The sequence below is a fragment of the Callithrix jacchus genome, chromosome 18 (genome assembly GCF_049354715.1).
Source record: "Callithrix jacchus isolate 240 chromosome 18, calJac240_pri, whole genome shotgun sequence".
NCBI lineage: Eukaryota > Metazoa > Chordata > Mammalia > Primates > Cebidae > Callithrix > Callithrix jacchus.
Window position 1 is genome coordinate 17139984 of NC_133519.1, and position 26410 is coordinate 17166393.

At 50.7% G+C, this 26410-nt stretch overlaps 1 protein-coding gene across 4 annotated transcripts; it reads right to left on the reverse strand.

Annotated features, from left to right (window-relative positions):
• Positions 1 to 297: 297 nt before the first annotated feature.
• HDGF (heparin binding growth factor) lies at positions 298 to 11063 on the reverse strand. Of its 4 annotated transcripts, none has more exons than XM_035279347.2 (6): positions 10840 to 11063; positions 3464 to 3540; positions 3175 to 3313; positions 2348 to 2533; positions 1842 to 2068; positions 298 to 1649 (listed from the first exon to the last, which is right to left on the reverse strand). In XM_035279347.2, the coding sequence occupies exons 1-6, from the start codon at positions 10972 to 10974 to the stop codon at positions 1643 to 1645; spliced, it is 771 nt and encodes a 256-aa protein (XP_035135238.1). In that variant the 5' UTR covers positions 10975 to 11063; the 3' UTR covers positions 298 to 1642. The 4 variants fall into 4 exon arrangements, with proteins under 4 accessions (XP_035135238.1, XP_054103475.1, XP_078212134.1 ...); XM_054247500.2 differs by having other exon boundaries at positions 10735 to 10846; XM_078356008.1 differs by having other exon boundaries at positions 10649 to 10846.
• Positions 11064 to 26410: the final 15347 nt, after the last annotated feature.

Consider the following 26410-nt stretch of genomic DNA (forward strand, 5'->3'; position numbering starts at 1 on the left):
GCCGGTACTGGCATCCTCCCACACCCTACTTCTTGTGCAAACTCTTTTTTTAAAGAAACTCTCCCAGGTGCATTAAACAGTGGCTGGAGAGGACAGGTAGAATGAATGGTGTGGTTTATTCCAGGACACTGCCCACATGTGGAAGTTTGGATTTCCAAATGCCTAAGAATGGAGGAGGCTGACACCCCTACCTCAATCTGAGATTATTTGGAAATCATCTGCATTCTCTTATCTCTTACCCCACTTTCTGTCTTCAGTTAACCAATATACCCCCAAAGAATCAGTCAGAATCCATCATTAGTAATCAACGGGTTTTATTTTCCTAGAACTGAAATCATCTACGGTTCTCAGAGCTAAACTTCCAAAGCTACAGTCAGCAATTTTTCATCAGAGCCCAAGGAAGAGGGGTCAGGGTAAAAGAGACAAGAGACTGGAGAGGCATAGAGAGATTAGGAAGAGGGTGGGAGGGGCACTTATTTCCCTCTGTCCTCTCAGTGGATTACAAATTGGATCTGGTGACAACACTGAGGGGACCGGGTCAGGGTATGTGGATGAGAAATGACACTGGAAGGAACAGCAAAGCCCCAGCTACAAAAAGAAAGTCATCAAGCTCCAAATAGAAGGGGAGCCTCCCAGTGCACCTCGGAAATGGGGCCAATGATGGGGAAGGAAGGAGCAGAATGGGGAGCACACAAAGGGTTAGGGGTCTTTAAAATTTTTTTTTGTAATTTTCTTTTATTAAAAACATTTCCTAAAAAATGTGACTTTTCCTTTATGTCTGGGTGATATATATGACTATAAGCTGGCCTTGAGCATTGTGTGGAGAGGGAAAAGGGCAGCTAAGGGTCTTCCCAAGCATCCCATTTCTGGCTTCAGAGATCTAAAGGGAGATAGATGCTCAACACTCCCACCCAAATGGGTAAAGTCAGCCCTTCAGGTCTCAGGTCCTTGGCCCAAACAACTTGGAAGCCCCAAAATCTTTTGATGATTAACTACAACTCCCAGAACTCTTGGGGTCAACAAAAGGAAAAATGGGTGTTGTCAACCATCAAGGATTTATAGAAGGGAGTCTCTTCCCTACAAGCTGTCCCACTTTCCCTGAATCTAGGCAGCTGGGATAACAGGTGTAGCAGGGGACAGGAGCTCAGGAAGATGCCACACTCCTGTGCTGCCCCCCACCTCCCATTTGAGGATTGCCCCTCCCAGGCCCCACAAGGCCACCCTGCTGTTTATGCTCCATCTTTTCCATTCCTACCCCTGATCCCAACCCAGAGGTCCAGAATGCCTGGGAGAGTGGAAAAAGGTTGTCAGGAGGTGGGAACAGTTGGCCCAGGCCCCAGCAAAAGCCTGGAAAACAGCTCCAAGCGGAAGGAACACAGTGGCCTCATCTCATCCCAGGGAGCAGAAGACATAGCTCTGACTCAGATCACAGGAGTATGGGGACCTAGAGTTGAGGACCAGGTGGCCTGCTCCGTCCAGGTCAATCTCCATGGGCTGGGCTTGGAGTGGGAAAAGTAAGTGGAAGAGGAGAGCAGGCTGGGGTGGAAAAGGGGTTCCCAGTTTGCAGGCCATGGCCAGTTTCCCCAGTAGCACCCAGACAGCAGCAGGAACAGGGTGGGGGCTCCTCTTGAAACATTGGTGGCTACAGGCTGTGAGGGAGGGTTAGAGGGGAGAAGGATTAGTGGTGCAGCCTTGGCCAGGCCTTGCCCCAGCCAGTGCCATCTCCCAGGAGTGCCCACCCCATCTCCCTCGAGGCTGACCACTGTGGGCCCTTTTTCTCCTCCTCTCCGAGTGGCCAGGCACCCCCAGTGCAGCTGCCAAGGGTCAGGGGGCTCCCTCACCTTTCATGATCTCTGATGCCTGGGGCCTCAGCATCTTCCTTGGCGGCCTCTTCCTCTTCTTCCTCCTCTTCTTCTTCCTCTTGGGGAGGCCCCCGGCCAGAGCCGGGCTCAGAGGGGGTGCTATTTTTTTCCACCTCCACAGGAAGGGGCCTCTCACCCTCCAAGGTGGCTGCCTCCTTCTCCTCCTCTTCAGGGTTTTCTGCCTCCTTGGGACGTTTAGGAGAGTCCTAGGCAGGATCAAGAGAGGAGGGCTGAGGCTGGAGAGGGAGGCCACCAGCCGCCCACTCCGCTCCTCTGGGGCTCCTTCCCAAGCTGACACCCAGTCCTTCCCCAGCCCTACTAGCTGAAATGCCTTCTGTGTCCCATTTTGTCAGCTGGGGACTCCCCGAAACTAGGGGCTGGATCTACCTCTGAGACTGGGCACCCCTGAGGCAGAGCCCGACTCCTGCAGGATGCCCCATGGGGAACGCTGAGGGGGACCCATGCCCCGGGCAGGCAGCAGTTACCTCCAGCAGGTCCCCCGCTCTCCTCTTCAGGGCTCCCTTCTCGTTCTTCTCCTTGGCTGGCTCGTCTATGACCAGCTTCCCTTCCTCATCGCTGCTGCCCTCTGCATTCCCCTTCTTATCACTGTCGCCCTCTGTGGCTTCAGGCTCAGGTTCAGGCTCTTCGACGCAGCTCTTTTTCTGGGAGGACTGCAGCAGATACAGCACAGGCTGAGTGGCACCAGTCGATGCCATGCTGGGCCCCCTCCCCAGACCCCTCCCTCGGCCACTCACTCCTTCTTTTTCCCACCTCTCCCCCGCCCCCACCCAGGTGCCCAGTCTCACGAGTGATTTGAGACCCACCTCTGTCGGATTAGCCCCGGGATAAACCCACTGGCCGGGCAGGCAGGGCTCTGTGCAGGAGGGGGGAGGGCTGGAGCAGGAGGCAAAACCTCGGGTCAACTTCTCCCAAAGGGAGCTAGGACCCTTTCCCCGCCAACCCCCGCCCCCCACCCTCCCGCCTCTTCCTGCCCGGCTCACAAGCACCTCCTCCTGGAAGCCTTCGTGGAAAGAGTTAAGGCCGTGTCCTATACTCACACTGGGCCCATCAAAGGCCTGTCCCCACTTACCGCCTCCATCCTGTTCTTGCCCCCTAGACTGCTGTCTCACAGTTGTCCCTAACCACAGCTATACCACACAGCCCAACCCTATCCCCTCTTGCAGGAAGCCCCCTCCCCACTGCCCCATTAGCTCCTATCCTGAAAGCCCTGGAGTTTCTGAAGACTAAGCATCATCTGCGGGCCCATGGCCACATCTGCTTTCCAGGGGTCTTCGGGCAGGTGGTGGCTCACCTGATAGCCAGAAGCCTTGACGGTAGGGTTGTTCTCGATCTCCCACAGCCCCTCGCTGAACCCTTTCCTCTTGTTGGGCTTGCCAAACTTCTCCTTGGATTCCTCGTAAGGGAAGAGGTCTTTGGGGCCCAGGAATGCCCTGGTGAGAGATGGGAGACTGTGCTCTCAAGCCCCTCACTGCCCCGGAGCTGCACAGCCCGACTCGAAAGGGGCACCAACACCACCTCTCTTCCCCCAGAGCAGTCCTCCCAGGGCCCTCCCAACCTATGCCCCTTTGGCCTCCACTCACGTCTCGTGGGTCCCGAAAAAAAAGACTTGGTATTTGTTGGCTGTTGATTTCACGGCAGCTTCGGGCATCTCGTCAATCTGGGGTGAGATGAGGGAGTGACGTTAGCTACAGTCCTGAGGTTCTGAGTCTGAGCCAGGGCTGCTGACCTCCAAGCACATTTATGTAAAATCAGACTGAGAAGGACCAAGGAGGTCAGCAAGACGGCTTTTGGACCATTTTTAGCAGTGACACTTTATTCAAATGAAGTCAGACATGAGAGCCCTACAGAAACCCACGAGTCCCTCCCTCTCCTTCACCAGCCAAACAGCACCCACTCTGCCTCCAACAGGTCTGGCCACAAAGCCCGTCACTTTGCCATCACCACGGTCCAGCTACTGCCATCTCTTGCCAGGACGAGAACCACTGCCTCAGGCCGCTGGTGGTGGCTTATGCCTGTAATACCAGCACTTTGGGAGGCCGAGGCAGGCGGATCACAAGGTCAGGAGCTTGAGACCAGCCTGGCCAATATGGTGAAACCCTGCCTCTACTAAAAATACACAAATTAGCTGGGCGTGGTGGCCCATGCCTATAGCCCCAGCCTCTTAGGAGGCTGTGGCAGGAGAATCGCTTGAACCTGGGAGGTAGAGGTTGCAGTGAGCCGAGATCACACCACTGCACTCCAGCCTGGGCAACAGAACAAGGCTCCGTCTCAAACAAAACAAAACAAAACAAAACCACCACCTCTTCTAAGGATCTCCATTCTTGCCCCCACCAACAATCCATTCTGCACGGCGCAGCCAGAGTGGGCCTTTGGGAATGCCGGTCCAAGCATTTCCTCCCCTTGCTTCAAAACCCTGCAATACCTTTTCAGGACTCTAGGGCCCACTTGTTCACCTCTTCTCCACGACGGGAAGATCTGAATCCCAATTCTGCCCCCACTTGTATGACTCTGGGCAACTTACTGAACCTCTCTCTGCCTCAGTTTCCTCATCTGTAAAAGGGAGACAGTCATAGTCCTTACGCTATAGGGCTGAGAGGATGAAATGACCGCACTTGGCACGTGGTACGTCCTACGTGTCTTTGCTTTCATCAGCCTCTCCCAGCACACTGTCCTTTCTGCTCTGACCATGGTTCTTGCAGTCTCCAATCTCACTAACTCCTGATCGTCCTTCCAGCCTCAGCTCTGCCATCACCTCCTCCAGAAAGATTCCCCACCACTGCTGGTCTGGCTGACTCTCTAGGTAAAACTCCTTCCTAACACGTCCTGTTTACAGTGCTTTCCCAGTTCTTCCCCACTGATCCACATTATTATTTGATCCACATCTATGTGCACTACTATCTGGACTAGACCAGCCAAGGTCAGAGACCAGCTCTGCTTTTATCTGCAGCACAGCGCTTAGCACACAGTACGTATACAATGATTTGCTGAATTAATTAACGAAATAGATAAAAGCAAGTCGCTCTGGCTGAAGTGTAGGGGTAAGGTCAAAGGGCTGCCTATCCAACATCCCCTAAAAGTCTTCAGGGCTCTCTGAAAGCCACATAGTCAAACTCTCATTTTACAGATGAGGAAACTGAGCCCAGAAAGCAAGTGATTTGCCCAAAATAACACAGCAAGTTGTTGAGGGCCAGGTCTCAGACTCAGATCACCTGACTATATCCCCTGCCCCGTGTGTGCCCGTGGTGAGGAGTGCTGTGGTGAAGATGAGAGGTGCAGAGGTCTGAGGTGAGAGGTGCAGAGGTCTGAGGTCAGGGAATCCAGAGGCAGTGTCCTCGCCAGCCTTTCCCAGATCAGGCCTGGAAGCCCAGACGAAGCTGAGCCGTGGGGGTGGGGTGGGTGGGGACTACAACTCCCAGCAGCACTTGCAGCAACCCCAGCAGCCGGGCTTCCCGCCGGACAGAGGCCAGGTGGCCATGATGACTGGGGCCCCAGGCGCAGACAGGAGACAGAAAGGCCAAGGCGGTGATTATCACAGAGACAGGGACAGAGGGCCCAACTGGGGGCCTGGGGAGACAGGGAGGCTGGGTGGATGGGAATGCGCTGAGACACACCCAGGAGAGGGGGTGGGGCCCTGGGCGTGAATCTGAGGGGCATCTTGCCCCAGACTTGGAATCTTCAGGCTTTTGGGCACCTCCCCGTTTGCCCCGTGGCCTCTGGGGACAGAGGTCCAGCCCTTCCCCCCAGGAAGGCCCAGCACAAACTGGGCCCTTCCCACAACCAGGAGACGTCGGATGTGAGAGCAGGGGGTGGAAAGGCACGCAGTTCCCCCCACAAACATGATCCCCATCGCCATGACAACCCAACCCCGCCCCCAGGGCCACTCAGCAACCAGGAATGTGACCGCCCCTCCCCCCAGGCCCTCTCTCCGGATTGGGGAGGAGGGGACACTAACACACACCCCACCCCCAAGCCTGCAGTCTGGCACCTGGGTCCCCGGCTGTGCTGGAAACCACAGCTAAGGCTGGATTACCACTACAGGGGGTGCGGGGAGGAGGGGGGGTGTCCTTCTCAGGAAGCCGGACCTGGGGCAGGGGTGGAGGGGCCAGTCCTCAGCCAGGATACCTGGATCCTGTTACCAGCTAGCCACCCTCCCCTTAACAGGGGGAAGCAAAAAACAAAACGAGTGCCCCCAGGGCTTAGTGATCCCAGGAGACAGGCACAGGACGGTAACAGCAAACGCCTTCCCTAGGCCTTTCTCCTGTGGATCTGTGTACACCCAGAACCAGGGGTGGGGGTGGGGATTGAGGGTCTAAGGCTGGGAGCGCAGCAGGGGACTTAGAGCGCTGCATTCTCAGGACCCACACCTGAGCCAGGTCTTTAAGATGCCTACAGTAAATGTGTGACGGAAGAGAAGAAACTGAGGCTCAGTAAGAGGGGAGGATTGGGTGAAGGGTCAGAAATAAGGAGAATTGAGGTTCTTTGCAGAAGCACAGACTGCAAAACAGCTACCTGGCTGTGGTCTCATGCCGTCGCAGCTTCCCAAGGAAAGCAAACTCAGAGACAGATTGCTGAATGGTGTGGCAGGGGACCCAGGAGGCCACCAGCTGCCCAGCCCCAGGGGTGGGGGAGAAACAAAAGAACGAATGGGATTAAAAATAGCATGAGGCACACCAGATATGCCAGCCCTGCTGACTTCTAGCTACAGAAAGGATAGGTCTAGAGGGAAGAGAGAGGAAGACAGGGGCCTAAGCAGATAGGCACCTCCCCACAAAGCATCACCCCACCTGGCTCTCTCACCTAGAGTGTCTGCACCTGTGGGGGAAGGGCGGGGGAAGTATGCTCTTTTCACTTAATGGAATTCCTAACCCTTCACCCAAAACGGGAGAAATCCCTTCTACAGTGGGACCTCCAGCCCTCAAGCTACAAAGGAAATGTCCTTTCTTACATTTGGAAGTGGAGGGCGGATCTTCCTAGACATAGAGGATATGAGGTCTCAGGGGAACCCTGTACCCCAATACAGACATCTGTCTTCCAGGCAGTGCCTTTATACCCAGGCTGTGACTCAGAACAAGTGAGTCAAGGCTAACGGGGTCAGGGTGGAGCCAAATAGTGCAGGGGACCCCACTGTACCGCCTCCACTAGCCAGCAGTAGGGGGACTCTGCGACCTCTTAGCCATTCCAGATCCAAGCAAGTTACTACTCAGGCCCTGCATTTGCCTGATTCCATCAGACAGGCCTGAGCCCATGAAATCTATGCCTCCCAAGCCACAGACACTATCTGAAGTCCAAAGAGGCATCTTTAGTTTTCAGGTTGAGTGGGGAAAGAGAACTGCACACCTCTCCCTCAGCATCAGACTTTAGTCTGACTTTAGACCCAGCATTTAGGAAGACAGCAGCACACACTGGCTGCCAGCCAGGGTTCTGACCACCACACCCAGGGCTGAGGCCCAACCTGACCCAGGAACCGGAAAATCTGGGGCAGGAGACAGTTGGGGCCAGGAAAGTGTGGCAAGCCCAAGAGGCAGAAAAGAGAAGGTGCAGGGGGAAGGGGCACAGGGAGGAAAGACGGGTGAGGTCCTGGCTGCCCAGGTTTTCTGGGATTGTGAAACAGGAAGCAGCAAATGGAGGAAGGGATCGGGGAGAAATCCCTGATGTCTTGGAGGTTAATCGTTAAGTACTTGGAGATCCCCCAGGAAGTTAGGCAGGAGGAAGAGGGAAAGGAGAAGGTTAAGATGGAGTCACACCATCCTTCCAGGCAGATCCTGCCTATCACGTGGCCCCTCTGGCTGGGCTCTCAAGTACTGGGCCCTTCTAGTCTCACCCACAATCACCCATCCTCCCCAGCAGCAGGGACTGAGGAAGGAAGGATCCACATAGGATCTTTATGGCTGAAGATTTGGCCTATGAGATGGGGGAGTCAATGAGGCTCCCTCTTACTTCTCATCCATCTCAAGAAGGGCCCCTCAGGCTCTGCCACTCTAGGGACTGAGAAAGGGTCCAAGGAATGGTGAGGAGACTCAGATGTGTCTGTTCTTTTGGAGTACAAGGGGACTGTGTCTGGGAGGTAACAGCCTTGGGTGTAGCCATCCCCACAAGTATCACAATCAAAAGCCAGAGGCAGGCAAAGTATGAGGCCCTATCTCTTTGAGATCCAGTCTAATCTCCCTACCCCAGTTCTAACTTTATCTGAAAGGTCCAGGCCTCAACAGAGGAAGAAACGCTGCCTCCCCTGTCCTTCCCTTCTGTCCTGGAGGCCCAAAGTGAACAGGAAATGGATGGCATCCCTAGTCCCAGGCACTGCCCTTACTCCAAAGGCCACCAGAAACTTGAGGTCTTCCTCACAGGGGCCAGTGTGGGTCCTTCTGTGTCCCTACCCCATTTCTTTCTTACGGGATGCAGAAGGGGTTCCCTGCAACACACATTCCAGCTAATACACCCTCCCCAGGGCTTAGTTCCAGCCTCTGGACTTTGTCCCACCCTCAAGAGGTAGGAACAGTAGAGACAAGGGTTCAGTCCTTGCCCTGCCCACCAGGGCCTTGGCATCTGGGCCAAGAAGCCAGTTGGGTCAAAGGGTGCAGGGTAAAGTACACGAGTGTTCGCAGGCCACACATATACGTGCACACAGAAGGCTCTGTGGCTTCTTCCTCATACTGGCCTCCTTCCCCAGCCCCTCAGGAGACCTTGGAAGCTGGGAGAGTCCTGCTTCTCTCTGTACCTCACTCCCATTAACAGAGGCCGGTCCTCATTTGCTCCATCTGAAAGTTTCAGGGAACCGGGAGCTCAAGGCACGTGGGATCAAGCACACTCCTGAGGAGTGGGTAGAGTGAGGAAGGGTCTCTGAGTTTTCTCAGAGTGGCCCCAAAGTTGGCCTGATACCCTGAATGTGCCTGGGCCAGACCGACAGACACCCTGAGAAGAGCACCCAAAAGCCATACGGTAGTCTTTCTGCCCTTGGATTTCACTCTACAGGAGTCCTGCACTCTAGGGGACTGAGTCATGCCCTCACCCAAAACCAAAGGCCCCTCTACACCAACTTTAAGTTGCCAAATGCATTGCCCAGCCCCCTTTCCTCCAGCAACTGGCAACCTACCATCCTCCTTACTTAACCTGTCTCAGTCCTTAGGGGAAACATGATGAGCACACCAGGCTTGGCTGTGGGGCCCCACCCTCCCACCTGGCCAGGTGCTGGGGTTGTGGGGGAGCTTATATTGGCAGGCTGAATCAACCACATGGCAGGGACTGGGGCCGTTCTGGCGAAAGATCTTCACATCTGAGCGGGGGAAGGAACTCGGGCTCCCCCAGCCCCTACTAAGAGGCAGTCTGGACTGGACTTCCTAATACCACAAGGGAGCCTGCCACCTCAATCCCAAATTTGAGTTGGCAGCATATGGAAGAATGTTTCTGTGGAGCTGAGGGCTGATGGGTTCTGACTGATAATTCCAAGCCAGGTAGATCCCCTCTTACGCCGCCCGCAACGATCCTTCGACCTTCCCAACTTTAGACCTCTTAAAGATGCCCCAAACCAAAGTTTCCTAGAAGCGAACTCCGCCTCGCCTCCATCTAGCCCTCTCCGGGTTGGGATACTTCTTAACAATTTATCCAGGAAGAGAAGTGTTTGAACTGGGAACGACGATCAACGAAGAAACTGGGGATCTCTAAGGGGGTCTTAAGGGGGTGGCGGCAGCGCCCGGGGTCGGGGGAAGAAGTAACACGACTGGCCCAAAGCCAAACTTCGCGCTCGAAACCTCGGGCAGTATGGGGGCTGGGGGCGGAACTGAGCACGCGGAGCCTGAGGCCGGGAAGGGACCCGCGCCCTCCGATCTCCACGCCGCGCACACGCCTCTACGCGCGGACGCCGTGCCCGCCAGGTGTCTACCCCCACCCCCGCCCGCCTCCACCATTATATAACCAGCGGGTGGGCTTGGAAGCGACTGGAAAAGAGTCAAGAGACCCACAAGCCCCCTGCCCCCACCTCAGCCCGCTCCGCGCAGAGCGCTCCTGCCCTTCCCCGTGTTATGCAACCCAAGCCCGTAGGGGTTAGGGGGCTGCGGGCCGCGCTGCTCACCCGGGCCGGCCAGTGTGGGTAACCCTTCATCTTGGCGAACACCAGGTCCCCGCATTTGTACTCCTTCTGCCGGTTGGATCGCGACATGGCGGGGCTCCGGGCGCCCCGGGCTCCGCGCCGGGCCGGGAAGCGCGAGCCCAAGTTTGCGCGTGCGGCGGTGGCGGCGCCGCTCCGCTTCGGCCCTCGCGCGGCCCCCGCCTCGATGGTGGCCCCCGGCCCGAGCTCCGGCGCGGCCACGGCGTCTCCGCCCGCGCGCCGCACGGACGGGGCGGGCGCGGATCGGGGCAAAGCTCCGGAGCGGTGGGTGCGCGCTCGTGCAGTTGTTTGTGTTTGAAATTCAATTGCTCCCTCCTCTGCGCGAGGCCTCTTCCTCCACCCCCCGCCCGGTTCCCACTCCTTCTTCTCCCCCCTCCTCCCGGGCCCACTCCTCCTCCTCCACCCCCCCGCCCGAGCCTCGCGCTCCCTCCCGCGGCGGTTTGATGCGTGCAGCTTCTTGACGCCCAGGGCTTGCCACGGCCCAGCGCCCAACCTGGAGCCGCCTGGCGGCGCGTGGCAGCACAGGCCTAAGGAGCCGATCGCCGAGCACGCCGAGCAGGCTTTGTGTGCCCGCTGTCTGTGGGTGCCCGCCTGCCCGGGAGGAGCTGGCGCCCGGCTGGACGGAGCGGCCCCCGCCCCTCCCCCGACTCCGCTGGGCGCTCACCACAGCGGCCCTAGCGCAGTTAAGTGTGGACGTCTATACGCGGTGTCCGCCTGCCCTCTGCTCCATCTCGCTCCACGAATATTTACCGGGCACCTGCGACTCTTGGCAGCGTGCTAGGTGTCCAGGGCGAGAGGAGGGAGCACCGTGCCGCTCCGCGCTCTGAGGTCCTCCCTGGACCTCTCCGTGCTTACCGTATGTGGGGTGGCCCCGGAAACGTCGAGGATTTGAGCCCTACGTCTGCCTTTGCTAAGGAGGAAAGGCTTGAGTTTCGTAGCCAGGACATGGCCAAGGAGTTGAGGCACAAATTGGCCACCTTTTGGGTGCATTCGATCTTGTTCCTTTTGTTTTTGTTTTTTCCTTCCTTCCCTCTCAAACACTGCTCAGACGATCTTGTTTCTCTAGCTACTGTGTTGCCAAAGAGACTTGGACTCCGCGGCTAGCTAACCCCGCAAAGATGAGCTCTGTTCTAGTGGGTTACAGTGGAATGCCAATAAATCCAAACGCTTCAGTCAGCTGTGAAGACCGAGGGGCTAGGTGCCACCTCTTTTAGGAGGTGAGGAGAGGGGTCTGGGAAGACTTCACAAAGGTGGTGACTGAACTGGGCATTAAAGAATTTGTAGGATTTTGGCCAGGCGCGGTGGCTCCCACCTGTAATCCCAGGGCACTCTGGGAGGCCGAGGTGGGCTGATCACGAGGTCAGGGGTTTGAGACCAGCCTGACCAACGTGGTGAAACCCCATCTCTACCAAAAAAAAAAAAAAAGAATTTGTAGGATTTTGCCAACCTGAGACACACTATATTTTGACCTAGGTTATATGCTAAGAAGTGATAGAACCAAAACTTGAACTCAGGTCTCTTCCATTAAACTAAATAAGACTTTATTGTAGCGGGGCACGGTGGCTCACGCCTGTAATCCCAGCACTTTGGGAGGCTGAGGTGGGTGGATCATGAGGTCAGGAGATCGAGACCAGCCTGGCTAACATGGTGAAACCCTGTCTCTACTAAAACACAAAAAACTAGCCGGGTGTGGTGGCAGGCGCCTGTAGTCCCAGCTACTCCGGAGGCTGAGGCAGGAGAATCGCTTGGACCTGGGAGGTAAGGCAGAGGTTGCAGTGAGCAGAGATCGCGCTGCTGCACTCTAGCCTGGTGACTGAGCAAGACCCCCCCCCAAAAAAGACTTTATTGTAATTACATCTTTGATTTGCTGTCACTGTATTTGCCCACATTCCAGACACCTATTGAAGTATTGAAATGCGAGATTAAAAAATTAACACAAAGACAAAAGTATGCCAAATTGCAGGGTCTTTATTGCCCGTGACCACAGAGGACTCACCTCTCTCCAACCCGTGGCCCCGAAGGAAGGGTGACAAGACTCTTTTATACCCATAAACCACCTCCAGGGGTGGGGGTGAAGGGATTCAGACATTCCGAGGGCCAGGGGATTCCGTAAATCACCTCCCTGGCAGAGAGGAGGGAGCAGACATTCCAAGGGCTAGGGGACTTGTTGTCACTTCGATTGTTACTTAAGTGGTTTACAGAAGATAAGCGTTAGTTTACACATTGTCTGGGCAGAGGTGGGATCTACAGATTTTAGTTACTTATTACAACTCGCAGGGGCCAGGATGGAATTAGCTTGGGCCGCTTATTCTGGTCATTACCGGTAAGCAAAGGCCAGCAATTCTGGCAGGTACTGATAAGAAAAGGTAAGCAGCTTTACATAGTGAGCACTTTGCAGAGCAAACTAGCAGGTTTATTTACAGAAGCCAAGGTCAGCAGTCATTGTGAGGAGAATGGGGCAGCCGTTACAACTTATTTCTGAAAAACAGCATTGTCTTGTATAAAATGGCATTATTCAGGTTCCAGCCATAGCACACTATGTTCCCTTAGAAATAAGATATTTGGATCTTACGTTACAGCATATACATGTCCTTAAAATTTAGCAACAAAATATGCTAGGTTTGAAGAGGTAAAATACGCATGTTTTTCTTCCCACGTGTTTCCTGATCCCATTTCAAAGCATTTGCAAAGTCTCCCTGCAAGGAAGTGCAGGATGAAGCCAAAAGGCCCAAATCCACATCAGAGCCTGCCGTTCCTCAGTCCTGAGAACTTGGACACCCTCCTGAACTTCTTTGAGCCTGTCTCCTCTACTGTAAGATGTGATAACCTGACTGCCCTGGTAACTAAACATCAGAGGCATAGAAGGGCTGGCTGCTTGTCATAAGGGAATGCCTGCAGTTGTTCTCAAAGTCCTGCGTGACACTTGGCTGTCCTTATGCCCATGGAAATATGTTTCACGACTTTCGCCTTTATAACAGTGTGGTCTCTCACCATAGTTCCCCTTGTGATAACAGTCTGTCTGGCCTCTCCACAGGCTCACCAGGCTGCTGGCACAGTGGGGCATTCTGGAAGGTCCTGTTGCAAGAAAACAGCCACGCAGGCCCTCAGCCACATGCTTGTCGATTTGTTTCCATAGCAAATTCAAACTTGTTGCAACAGAGCAACTGCATTCTAGTTGGTATTTACAATGCATTCCATTTTGAAACGCAGTCAGTGTAATAGTTCAGATTCTATCAGACTAATCTTTGTTAGGAGAGTCTTGTCACAAGTTCTTGAAGATGTTTCAAGAATAAGTCCGGCATCAGAACAGGTTTCCATTAACTGTTGGGGTCATTATTATAAATATGCACAATTTCAGTGCAATATTTTTTTTTTTTTGAGACTGGGTCTCACTCTGTCGCCCTGGCTGGAATGCAGTGGAGCAATCTTGGCTCACTGCAACCTCCGCCTCCTGAGTTCAAGCGATTCTCCTGTCTCAGCCTCCTGAGTAGGTGGGATTACAGGCGCGTGTCACTACACCTGGCTGATTTTTGTATTTTTAGTAGAGATGGGGTTTCCCCATGTTAGTCAGGCTGGTCTCAAACTCCTGACCTGGTGATTCACCCGCCTTGGCCAACCAAAGTGCTAGGATTACAGGTGTGAACCACTGAGCTCGGCCTTGGCTATTCAGCTGGGTATGGTGGCACAAGCCTGTAATCCCAGCTACTCAGGAGGCTGAAGCAGGAGAATCACTTGAACCTGGAAGGCAGAAGTCACAGGGAGCTGAGATCACGCCACTGCACTCCAGCCTGGATGACAAAGCAAGACTGCGGCGTCTCAAAAACAAAACTAAACAAAAACTATTTTCCAATTTAATACACTCGATTTAGTGAAAAGCAAAAGCCCTTCCCATTTCTGCACTTCGCTGCATCATAACCAGTTTGGAGGAGGCAATAGGCTTCTAAATTCTTGTTGCAACAAAATCTCTTGGGCCTCTCATTCAGTCCACTGTGCAGATGCTGGTTGCAATAATACAACCTGGGTTCCCTTTGTTGCAGTAATCTCCCAGGCCTTGGTTGCAATTTAATATCCAAGTTCTCCTTACAATAACATCATCAACCAACTCACAGCTGCCCTTAACAACTAAGCCAAGAGCCGGAGAGGGTCAGTTACACAGGCAGGCATAAGCCTGTTTCCCCTGGGATTCACATCTAACTTAGTGCTTTGCAGATTTTAACGTGCAAACAAATCACCTGGGAAGCTTTTTTTTTCTTTTTTTTTTTTTGAGACGGAGTCTTGCTCTGTCGCCAGGCTGGAATGCAGTGGCATGATCTGGGCTCACCGCAGCCTCAGCCTCTGTCCTCCGCAGCCTCCGCCCCCTGGTTTAAAACAATTCTCCTGCCTCAGCCTCCCAAGCAGCTGGAACTACAGGTGAGTGCCACCACGGCTGCTAATTTTTGTAGTTTTAGTAGAGATGGGGTTTCACCATGTTGGCCAGGATGGTCTTCATCTCTTGACCTTGTGATCTGTTTGCCTCAGCCTCCCAAACTGCTGGGATTACAGGCATGAGCCACGGCGCCCAGCCTCACCTGGGAATCTTTAAAAAGTAGATTCTAGGGCCGGGCGTGGTGGCTCACGCCTGTAATCCCAACACTTTGGGAGGCCGAGGCGGGTGGATCACGAGGTCAAGAGATAGAGACCATCCTGGTCAACATGGTGAAAGACAGTCCTTTTTTTTTTTTTTGAGGTGGAGTCTCCCTCTGTTGCCCAGGGTAGAGTGAAGTGGCGCAATCTCAGCTCACTGCAACTTCCACCTCCCGGGTTCAAGAGATTCTCCTACCTCAGCCTCCTGAGTAGCTGGGATTACAGGTGTGTGCCATCACACCCAGCCAATTTTTGTATTTTTAGTAGAGATAGAGTTTTGCCATGTTGGCCAGGCGGGTCTCAAAATCCTGACCTCAGGTGATCCACCTCCCTCAGCCTCCTAAAGTGCTGTGATTACAGGCATGAGGCACCGCACCCAGCTTGGTTCTGTTTTTTTCAAAAAGGGAACATTATTATTCTCTAAGGCTCTACTGGCCAACATGTGTGGCCATTTAAATTTATTTGTTTATTTATTTTTTGAGATGGCGTTTTGCTCTTGTTGTCCAGGCTGGAGTGCAATGTCACAATCCTGGCTCACTGCAACCTCCACCTCCCAGGTTCAAGTGATTCTCCTGCCTCAGCCTCCTGAGTAGCTGGGATTAGAGGCACCTGCCATCACACTTGGGTAATTTTTTGTACTTTTAGTACAGACAGGGTTTCACCATGTTGGTCAGGCTGGTCTTGAACTCCTGATCTCAGGTGATCCACCTGCCTCGGCTTCCCAAAATGCTGGGATTACAAGTGTGAGCCACTGTGCCCGGCCTTTAATTTAAATTTAAATGAAGGCCAGGCACAGTGGCTCTCGCCTGTAATCCCAGCACATTGGGAAGTTGAGGCAGGTGGATCACTTGAGACCAGGAGTTGGAGACCAGCCTAGCCAACGTGGTGAAACTCCCTGTCTACTAAAAATACAAAAATTAGCCAGGCGTGGTGGCGCGCACCTGTAATCCCAGCTACTCTGGAGGCTGAGGTAGAAGAATCGCTTGAACCTGGGAGGCGGAGATCGAAGTTGAGCCGAGATTGCTCCACTGCACTCCAGCCTGGGCAACAGAGAGACTCTGTCTCAAAAAAAAATAAAGAAAAATTGCACGCTGCCTGGGTCAGACACCCCAGAGTTAGATTTAATTGTCATAAAAGGATTTGGCCAGGAGAAAGACATGAGCAGAGGTGAGCTTCTAGAAGCTTTATCTGGCAGCAGCATAGAGGTAGAAGGGCCTGAGGTTGCTAAGTCAGGAGAGGGAAGACAGCAGGGGTCCTTGCTGAGTGGTCCTTGCTGAGTGACACATGTACCTGCATGGGGGAGGGACTATGGAGGCTCCTGGGGAGTTGTATTCCTGGGTTCTTTTTCAGCTTTTCCACAAGCTGTGACAATGAATGGCTACTCGGTCCTCAAAGGAGAGATCTTCAACCTTACTTGAGCAGGAAGGGGTCAAAGCACCGGAAGATCTTCCTGAGCTCCAGGACTTCATCTTTAACATTGAGTTTAATGTTTTGTGTGGGTCATACATGCCAGTGATGCAAACGTCAGGAGGGAAAGGGAGTGGTTTACTGAAGAGTCGTCTCCATGTTACCCTCTCCCTCACAACCCAGCTTTCTCCTTAGAGGCAGCAATATTACCAATGTTGTGTTTGTTCCTCCAGTAATATTCTTTCTTTGTAATTTTTGTTTTGTTTTGAGACGGAGTTTCACTCTTGTTACCCAGGCTGGAGTGCAATGGTGCGATCTCGGCTCACCGCAACCTCCGCCTCCTGGGTTCAGGCAATTCTCCTGTCTCAGCCTCCTGAGTAGCGGGGATTACAGGCACACACCACCATGCCCAGCTAATTTTTGTATTTTTTGTAGAGACGGGGTTTCACCTTGTTGACCAGGATGGTCTCAATCTCTTGACCTCGTGATCCACCCACCTCGGCCTCCCAAAGTGCTGGGATTATAGGCGTGAGCCACCGCGCCCGGCCCTTTCTTTGTAATTTTTAAGCCACTGCAGAGATATCTATTTCCTTTACACAAATTGTAACACATCATATAGACTTTGTTATTTTTCACTTAGGACTATATTTGAGACTCGTATACGAAGAGCTACCCCATTCATTTTAATGGTAATCGTTCATAATGTTTCTGTGTCATAAAGTGTTATTTTACTGGCATCCCAGGACTGGAACTATTATAAATTATTCAACCAGTCCCATGTTGATGGTCATTTCGGTTGCTTGTTTTGATAACACAGATGATGCAGTAGTGAATAATGCTGTACACATTTCATCTTGTTCGGAAGTGAGGAGGTCTCACCATTTTTCTTTTCACTTTGCAAAGTGAAAAAGATGAACGCCATTCATAGTAATATTGTTGGCAGAAGTTTGCTGACAAGCAGTACTGGAAGTGACTTTGCTGCCTACAGGCAGGGGTGCCACAGGCTGGAGGAGAAGCCCACCATTCTGTACAGCCGCAACGCCAGGTGGGTCTGCGTTCCCTTTGGTCCCTGGAGAGTAAAGTAATGTGCTTTGGGGCCAGAGTCAGGCCAACAGATGTGCTGTGGCTCTGAGCATGTCTGCCCACACTCTTCAGCCCTTTCCCACAAGGGTGTTGCTGCTGAGACAATGGGGACAGACTAGGGAGGAAAGGTGTGTGGCTGAGGAGGGGCCAAGTCCTTTTTTCTGGACCAATAAGATTGAGCCCTCCCCCTAAGGGGAAAAGGTAGCCTCCCCACAGGCTGGGCGGCAGCTCTGGGCCTGGGTGTTAGAGGCTGATTGTGGTTCTGTAGAGGACAGATGGCAGGGTGGGTACTGAAAGGCTGTTTCTGCCGCCACATTGCCTATGGGCTCAGGGCTTCACTCATTCACCCAGTCATTCATTTATTCGCTCTCACATATATTCCTTGGGCATTGGTAGGTGTGTGCCAGGCCCTGGACGAGTGTCGGGGGATGGGAGTAGTTCTAAAGATGACAATGACAGGTGGCTGGCCCGGAAGATTAAAAGGCTCATCCATGAGTCCTTTGCTCTTCAGCCCTGGGGCCTGTCAGTCACCCTGACACACCCTGATCCTGCTCTGACTTCATTCCAGTTTGTAAGCTTCTGTTTTTCTTCAAATTTCATCCTTCCCTGCCCTCTCCCCGCTTTTTTTTTTTCGGCGATATCTTTAAAATTCAAAGTATACATGGAAATCAAAATAAGATTATATCAAGAGGCCAGGCGAGGTGGGACATGCCTGTAATCCCAGCACTTTGAGTGGCTGATCTTTTGAGCTCAGGAATTCAAGATCTGAGCCACATGGCAAAAATGTTTTTACAAAAAAATACAGGCTGGACCCTGTGGCTCACGCCTGTAATCCCAGCACTTTGGGAAGCCGAGACATGATGATCACTTGAGGTCAGGAGTTTGAAACCAGCCTGGCCAACATAGTGAAACCCTGTCTCTACTAAAAATACAAAAATTAGCCGGGCATGGTAGAGCGTGCCTGTAATCCCAGCTACTCGGGAGGCTGAGGCAGGAGAATCGCTTGAACCCGGGAGGCGGAGGTTGCAGTGAGCCGAGATTGTGCCACTGCACTCCAGCCTGGGCAACAGAGTGAGACTCTGTCTCCAAAAAATAAAAATACAAAAAACAAACAAACAAACAAACAAAAAAAACAAAAATTAGCTGGGCGTGGTGGCAATGGGCCTAGAGTCCCAGCTACTCCTGAGGCAGAGGTGGGAGGATCACTTGAGCTGGGTAGGTCGAGGCTGCAGTGAGCCCAGATAGTGCCACTGCACTCCATCATGGATGACAGAGTGAGATCCTGAGTTAAAAGGAGGGGGGAAGATTATATTAAGACAATGAAAAGCTCTTACAAATCATTAAAAAAAGGACAAACAATAGGAAAACAATCACATAAACAACAGTTTCATATAAGAAAAAAACCAGGCCGGGCATGGTGGCTCATGCCTGTAATCCTTATAATCCCAGCACTTTGGGAGGCTGAAGCAGGAGGATTGCTTGAGCTCAGGAGTTAAAGATGAGCCTGTTTAAGAGGCTGGTAGCCTCTTTAGCAAGATCTTGCCCCTACTAGAAAAAGTTTAGCTGGGCAGAGTGGCACACACCTGTCGTCCCAGCTACAGGCAGGAGAATCCCGCTCAGGCAGGATTGCTCGAGCTCAGGATTCAAGATGAGCTGGGTCAAGAGGCTGGTAGCCTCTTTAGCGAGACCTTGTCTCTACTAAAAATAAAAAAAATGTATCTGGTCTGGCTGAACTTGGTGGCTCACGCCTGTAATCCCAGCACTTTGGGAGGCTGAGGTGGGTGGATCACAAGGTCAGGAAATGGAGACCATCCTGACCAACATAGTGAAACCCCATCTCTACTAAAAATAAAAAAAATTAGCTGGGCGTGGAAGTACGTGCCTGTAATCCCGGATACTCAAACTCCATCTCAAAAATAAATAAATAAATAAATAACAAAAAATAAAAAGAAACCATGGAACTTGTTCAAACGGCAAAAAGTAACAAGTCTGGTAGCACCAGATGTTGGGGAGGTTATAGACAGAATCACGTACACTTTGCTTTGGAAATCAGTTTGGCAACATGCGTTGTAAAGTCTAATTTTCTTGTTTTTAACCTTTCTTTCTTTCTTTTTTTTTTTTTTAAATAGAGACAGGGTTTCTCCATGTTGGTCAGGCTGGTCTCAAACTCCCGACTTCAGGTGATCTGCTCGCCTTGGGCTCCCAAAGTGCTGGGATTACAGACGTGAGCCAGGTCTAACTTTCTGTCCTCTATGTGTGTGCAAGAGAAACTGCATACAGCTGGGCATAGTGGCGTGTGCCTGTAGTCCTAGCTACTTGGGAGGCTGAGGTGGGAGGATCATTTGAGCCAGGAGTTCTGGGTTGTAGTGCGCTATGCCAATTTGGTGTCCGCACTAAGTTTGGCATCAATATGGTGACCTCCTGGGAGCGGGGGACCACCAGGTTGCCTAAGGAGGGGTGAACCAGCCCAGGTCAGAAACAGAGCATGTCAAAACTCCCGTGCTGATCAGTAGTGGGATCGCGCCTGTGGATAGCCACTGCACTTCAGCCTGGGCAACATAGTGAGACCCCATCTCTAAAAAAAAAAAAAAAAAAAGCTGCATACATACATCATAGAGGAGACATGGAGAAGAGAGAAAGAAAGAAAGAACATTGCAGGTTTGCTCCTAACAGAAAAAACCTAGAAACAACTCAAATGCCCATCAATAGGAGAGTGGGTAGATAAATGTACATTTGTAAAAAGGAATATTATTAAAACAAGAAAACAATAAACATGTTCAACGTGGATAAATCTAAGGAATACCGAGTTTTTAAAAAGTGAGAAAAAAGTAAGTCATCACAACTTGATATCCTTTTATAACATTTGGAAACAGTTAAAATTGAACACTCTCTATATATACATATATATATTTTTTTTTTTTTTGAGATGGAGTTTCACTCTTGTTGCCCAGGCTGGAGTGCAATGGCACGATCTCAGCTCACTGCAACCTCCGCCTCCTGGGTTCAAGTGATTCTCCTTCCTCAGCCTCCCGAGTAGCTGGGATTACAGGCACATGCCACATACCCAGCTAATTTTTGTGTTTTTAGTAGAGATGGGTTTCACCATGTTGGCCAGGCTGGTCTTGAACTCCTGACCTCAGGTGATTCGCCAAGGTGGAATCCCCTGTGTTTTCCAAGCTGGTCCTGCACTCCTGGCTTCAAGCTATCCTCTCGCCTGAGCCTCCTAAAGTGTTGGGATTACAGGTGTGAGCCACCACACCCAGCCTTCTGTGATTATTTTGTTGATTATTTCCTCCTCTCTCTCTTATTTCTGTTCTCTTTTCCTGGAATTCTTATTTCTCAGACACTGGATTTTCTGGGCTGGTTCTCTGATTTTCTTCACTCTTCTAATTATTTTGTTGATTATTTCCTCCTCTCTCTCTTATTTCTGTTCTCTTTTCCTGGAATTCTTATTTCTCAGACACTGGATTTTCTGGGCTGGTTCTCTGATTTTCTTCACTCTTCTAACTCTTCTAAAGAAGATTTTCTTTATGCGCTTGCATTTTTATTTCCCAGGAGCCGTTTTGTGTTCTGCATGTTCGTTTACATTTTTATTTTTGGCCGAGCGCTGTGGCTCATGCCTGTAATCCCAGCACTTTGGGAAGAAGAGGCAGCGGATCACCTGAGGTCAGGAGTTGGAGACCAGCTTGCCCAACATGGTGAAACCCCTGTCTCTACTAAAAATACAAAAATGATCCCGGCATGGTGGTGGGTGCCTGTAATCCCAGTTAACTAGGGAGCCTGAAGCAGGAGAATTGCTTGAACCTGGGAGGCGGAGGTTGCAGTGAGCCGAGATCGTGCCACTGCACTCCAGCTTGGGCGACAGAGCGAGACTCTGTCTCAAAATAAATAAACAAATAGGCTGGGTGTGGTGGCTCATGCCTGTAATCCAAGCACTTTGGAGGCCAAGGCAGGCAGATCACCCTGAGGTCGGGAGTTCAAGACCAGCCTGACCAACATGGTGAAACCCCATCTTTATTAAAAAAATAAAAAAATAAATAAATACTAAAAACATATTTAAAAAAACAAAAAAATATGTTTTATTCTTATTATTTTTAGAAGTACAGTCTTGTGTTGCCCAGGCTGGACTCACACTCCTGGGCGCAAGAGATCCTCCAACTTTAGTGTCCTGAGTAGCTAGACTGAGCATGGCCTGCATGTTGTTTTCTTCTTTTCGGCATTCTTTTCTTATTCCATATGTGTGTGTGTGTATATATATATATATATATATATATATTTTTTTTTTTTTTTTTTGAGTTGGAGTTTTGCTCTTGTTGCCCAGGCTGGAGTGCAATGGCGCAATCTCGGCTCACCGCAACTTCCACCTCCTGGGTTCAAGCAATTCTTCTGCCTCAGCCTCCCGAGTAGCTGGGATTACAGGCGTGCGCCACCATGCTCAGCTATGTTGTATTTTTTAATTTTAATTTTTAGTAGAGACAGGGTTTCTCCGTGTTGGTCAGGCTGGTCTCCAACTCTTGACCTCAGGTGATCCTCCTGCCTCAGCCTCCCAAAGTGCTGGGATTACAGGTGTGAGCCACCATGCCCGGCTATATTTTCTTTTTATCTGAGAAAATTACTGATAGGTTTTACAAGTTTTCTTCTTCTTGCACTTATATGCTTATTTATTTTTTTGAGTTGCCCAGGCTGGAGTGCAGTGGCACAATCTTGGCTCACTGCAACGTCCACCTCCCAGGTTCAAGCAATTCTCCTGCTTCAGCCTCCCTAGTAACTGGGATTATAAGCATCTGCCACCATGTTGGGCTAATTTTTGTATTTTTAGTAGAGACAGGGGTTTCACTATGTTGGCCAGGCTGGCCTCGAACTCCTGACCTCAAGTATCAGTGCACTTTGGCCTCCCAAAGTGCTGGGAATTACAGGTGTGAGCCACTGCTCCTGGACCATTTGTTTTATCGCCATTACTCTTATTAGAGGCTTTCCTCAATATATAACCTTTGGTTCCTGCTCATGTATAAGAGCAGTGGGCTAGAAAAGCCACTTTTTACCTGGTTGGGGCTTGTCATAGTAAAAACTTGACATCAGGGTGATCTGGTTGGGAGTTTGGAGGGGGAATCCCTGGTATCAGACTCAAAACACTGATTCTCAACATTCCCCAAGGCCACCTTGGTTCTCAGCTCTCTGGGATGTGCCCAGTAATGTACCTCTGGGGCCTCTCTTTCCCACCTTCCAAAATGTGACTGTGTTGTTTTCTCTTCTGAACTCTCCATCTTTGTGGGTTTTTTTTTTCAAAATGATCCTTAATGCTTTTTCAAAATAATCTCTTTACTGATGTTTCAGTAGGGTTTTAGGAGGGACACAAATTAAATATGTTTATTTATTTCATTCCCTTTCACTAGAGAACTTTTATGATTACTTTCGAAAAGGACATAGATATACCAGTTACAAATTTCTATTTTTTAAAATTTTTGTGGAGACAGGGTTATGCTCTGTCACCCAGGCTGGAGTGCAGTGGTGCAATCTTGGCTCACTGCAGCCTCCACCTCCCAGGCTCAAGTGATCCTCCTGCCTCAGCCTCCCTAGCTAGGTGGGATTACAGGCGTGCACCACCAGGCCCAGCTTTTTTTTTTTGGTATATTTTTGTAGAGACAAGGTTTCACCATTCATGGTCTCCAACTCTTAGACTCAAGGGATTCTCCCACCTTGGCCTCCTAAAGCTCCGGGATTACAGGCGTGAGCCACCGTGCCCAGTTTAAAAAAATTTTTTTTTGAGACAAAGTTTTGCTCTTGTCACCCAGGCTGGAGTGCAGTCGTGCAATCTCGGCTCACTGCAATCTCTGCCTCCCAGGTTCAAGTGATTCTCCTGCCTCAGCCTCCTGAGTAGCTGGGATTACAGGCACCCGCCACCATGCCAGGCTAATTTTTTGTATTTTTAGTAGATATGTGGTTTCGCCATGTTGGGCAGGCTGGTCTCCAACTCCTGACTTCAGGTGATCTGCCTGCCTCAGCCTCCCAAATTACTGGGATTATAGGCGTGAGCCTCGGCACCTAGCCTTGCCCAGTTACAAATTTCTAAAGGTATAAAAGGGTACATAATGAGAAATAAATCTCCTTTCCTTTACTATCATGAAGTTTCTATTATCAATTTTTTGCTTGAAAACAACTTTTTGAGGATTTATACCCAATAAGGTGAATCATTAATTTTTGTTTGTTTTCTGAGATGAAGTCTAGCTCTGTTGCCCAGGCTGGAGTGCAGTGGTGCGATCTTGGCTCACTGCAATCTCCGCCTCCTGGGTTCAAGCAATTCTCTTGCCTCAGCCTCCTGAGTGGCTGGGACTATAGGTGTGTGCCACCATGCCCAGCTATTGTTTTTTTTAATTTTAATTTTTAGTAGAGATGGGGTTTCACCATGTTGGCCAGGATGGTCTTGATCTCCTGACCTCATGATCTGCCTGCCTCGGCCTCCCAAAGTGCTGGGATTACAGGCATGAGCCACTGTGCCCGGACAATGTTGTTTTTGTTTTTTTTTTTTTGAGAAAGAGTCTTGCTCTGTCAGCCAGGCTGGAGTGCATTGGTATGATCTCGTCTCACTGTAACCTCCATCTCCCTGGCTCAAGCAATTCTCCTGCCTCAGCCTTTCAAATAGCTGGGATTACAGTCATGTGCCACCACACTTGGCTAATTTTTGCATTTTTAGTAGAGAAGGGGTTTAACCATGTTGGCCAGGCTCAGCCTTCCAAAATGCTGAGATTACAGGAATGAGCCACCACACCTGGCTTTTTTTTTTTTTTTAAGTAGAGACAGGGTTTCACCATGGCCAGGCTGGTCTCTATCTCCTGACCTCCTGATCCGCCCACCTTGGCTTCCCAAAGTGCTGGGATTACAGATGTGAGCCACTTTGCCCCGCCAATCATGAATTTTCAAAGTAAGGGGACCCCTGATTAGAAAACATTTGTTAAACACAGCCTGGCCAACGTGCTGAAACCCCGTCTCTACTAAAAAATACAAAAATTATCTGGGCATGGTGATGTATGCCTGTAATCCCAGCTACTTGGGAGGCTGAGGCATGAGGATCGCTTGAAGCTGGGAGGCGGAGGTCATGGTGAGCTGAGATCGTGCTATTGAACTCCAGCCTAGGTGACAGAACAAGACTCTGTTTCCACAAGAAAAAAAAAAAGAAAACATTTGTTAAACAAAGACAGAGGCTTCTCTGCAAGGTGGCAAGATGCGTTGACAAATAAAAAGGACAGTCATTTCTCGTTTTTTTTTTTTTTTTTAAAGACGGGGCTTCACCATGTTGGTCAGGCTGGTCTTGAACTCCCGATCTCAGGTGATCTGCCTGCCTTGGCCTCCAAAGTGCTTGGATTACAGGCGTGAGCCACAGCGCCCAGCCTTCTCTTAGTTTTAAATCATTTCACTGTGTGTTAACACCAGGCATTCCTCACAGAAGTAGGACAGGGCTCCCTAACAGTTTATCCATTTTGCAAAGGAGGAAAGTGAGACTCAGAGAAGAGAAGTGACCGCCCAGAGTCCTGTTGGGGAATCTCGATTTGAAAGCAGGTTTTAGAACTCGGCATTGTGCAAGGGATACTAGCCGTGAGGCAGTACCCAGTGGTCTAGTTTCTCAATGTGGTCCTCAATGCCTGCTTTGCAACCAACTGAGGAGTTTCCTACAGATCCAGGCTTCAAGGCCCCACCCACATCTGTTGAATAGGAATCTCTAAAGCTAGATTTCAGGAATTTATATTTTTCAGAAGCTTTCTTTTTTTTTTTTTAAGAAGTGAAAGGTCTCACATATTTATTACTGAACCCAGGCAACCAAAGCCTTCTTTTTTTTTTTTTTAAACATGAATAATGGAAGCACTGTGGGTTGTACTAACTCGCTAATGCCTTCATAACAGATCCAGAGAGGAAACTTCAAACTTCTCCAGACAGCAGTGACATTTTTCAGCTTGATTTGGTAACACGATTGTGACTTTCAGACAGCATAAATATATGTGCCATCGCATGTGTAATTTCTTATAGACCCAGCTTGGTTCTTCTCCAGTGTCTCCTTTTGGAGTTGTACCTGATTTTATTACCAGTTTTCATCCGAATCCCCTGGGGACGATTTGGCTATGGTTTCTTGGCCAGGAATCACTTAATCCCGAAAGTCTTGTGAGAAGACATGGCGAGAAATGGAATAAAGCACACACCACGATGGCAGAGAAAGGAAGAGAGGACTTTTTCTTTTCTTTCTTTCTTTTTTTTTTTTTTGAGATGGAGTTTTGCTCTTGTTGCCAAGGCTGGAGTGCAATGGTACAATCTCGGCTCACCGCAACCTCCGCCTCCCGGATTCAAGTGATTCTCCTGCCTCAGCCTCCCGAGTAGCTGGGACTACAGGCATGTGCCACCATGCTCAGCTAATTTTGTATTTTTAGTAGAGATGGGGTTTCTCCACACTGGTCAGGCTGGTCTTGAACTCCCAACCTCTGGTGATCTGCCTACCTCGGCCTCCCAAAGTGCTGGCATTACAGGCATGAGCCACTGCGTCGGGCCATTTTAGAAGCTTTCCTAGCATTAAAGTTTGAACACAGGCGCACACACAAAAAAAATGCTCTGGCATTCAGAGCAGGGAGGAGATGGCTCTAAGGAAACTCCATGGAGAAGGCAGGATGAGTTTGCCTCTGAAGGTTGGAGAGGTTGGGGTGGAGGGGCCCCATATCAGGCTCGTCTGATAGAGGATTCAAGCTTGGGCCTTTTACTGTCTCTTGTCATTGCTGTCATCATCACTGTCCCTCGTCATCATCCTTTCAACTTTCTCTTCAGTCTCCGCCCAAAACCTCAACAGCCTTTTCTCTGGCTGCGCTCAACAGAATTTTCTGCAATCTGGGAACAGGGAGGTGGTGCCCACATAGAAATGGATTAGCATGTAAAGGACACACACAGGGCAGACAAGTAGAGGGCACTCAGTCACAGGCAGACTGGAAGGGGCAGAGATGGATAAACAAGAAAAAGATACAAAATTATAGGCAGACAGGGAAGAACAAACGCACAGCACATCATCACAAGCAGACATAAATGGGCTGGGAAAGGACACCGATAAACATAGATGGAAACGAAGGCCATTTAAGAGACAGATGTAACAAGGGCACACACAAAGCTGTAAGAGGCAGCACTCACAGAAGTAAAGGAGTGCAAAGGACATTCACGCAAATGGATAGGTGGAAGGCACAGCCAGGGAGGACAGACTCAAGTGAATCCTCAGAACTGTAGCTCTTTACCCCGCTGAGCATAAAGGATTAATCTCAGGTACCTGGCAGGGGCTGCCAGGGCCTTG

Coding starts and splice junctions, on each gene's coding strand:
- HDGF (XM_035279347.2), bottom strand. CDS start 10,974: ATGCACCCAAAAGGTGGCCAATTTGTGCCTCAACTCCTTGGCCATGTC. Junction 2,534..3,174: donor TCAAGGCTTCTGGCTATCAG/GTGAGCCACCAC, acceptor TATCTGCTGCAG/TCCTCCCAGAAAAAGAGCTG. Junction 2,069..2,347: donor GAGCGGGGGACCTGCTGGAG/GTAACTGCTGCC, acceptor GATCCTGCCTAG/GACTCTCCTAAACGTCCCAA.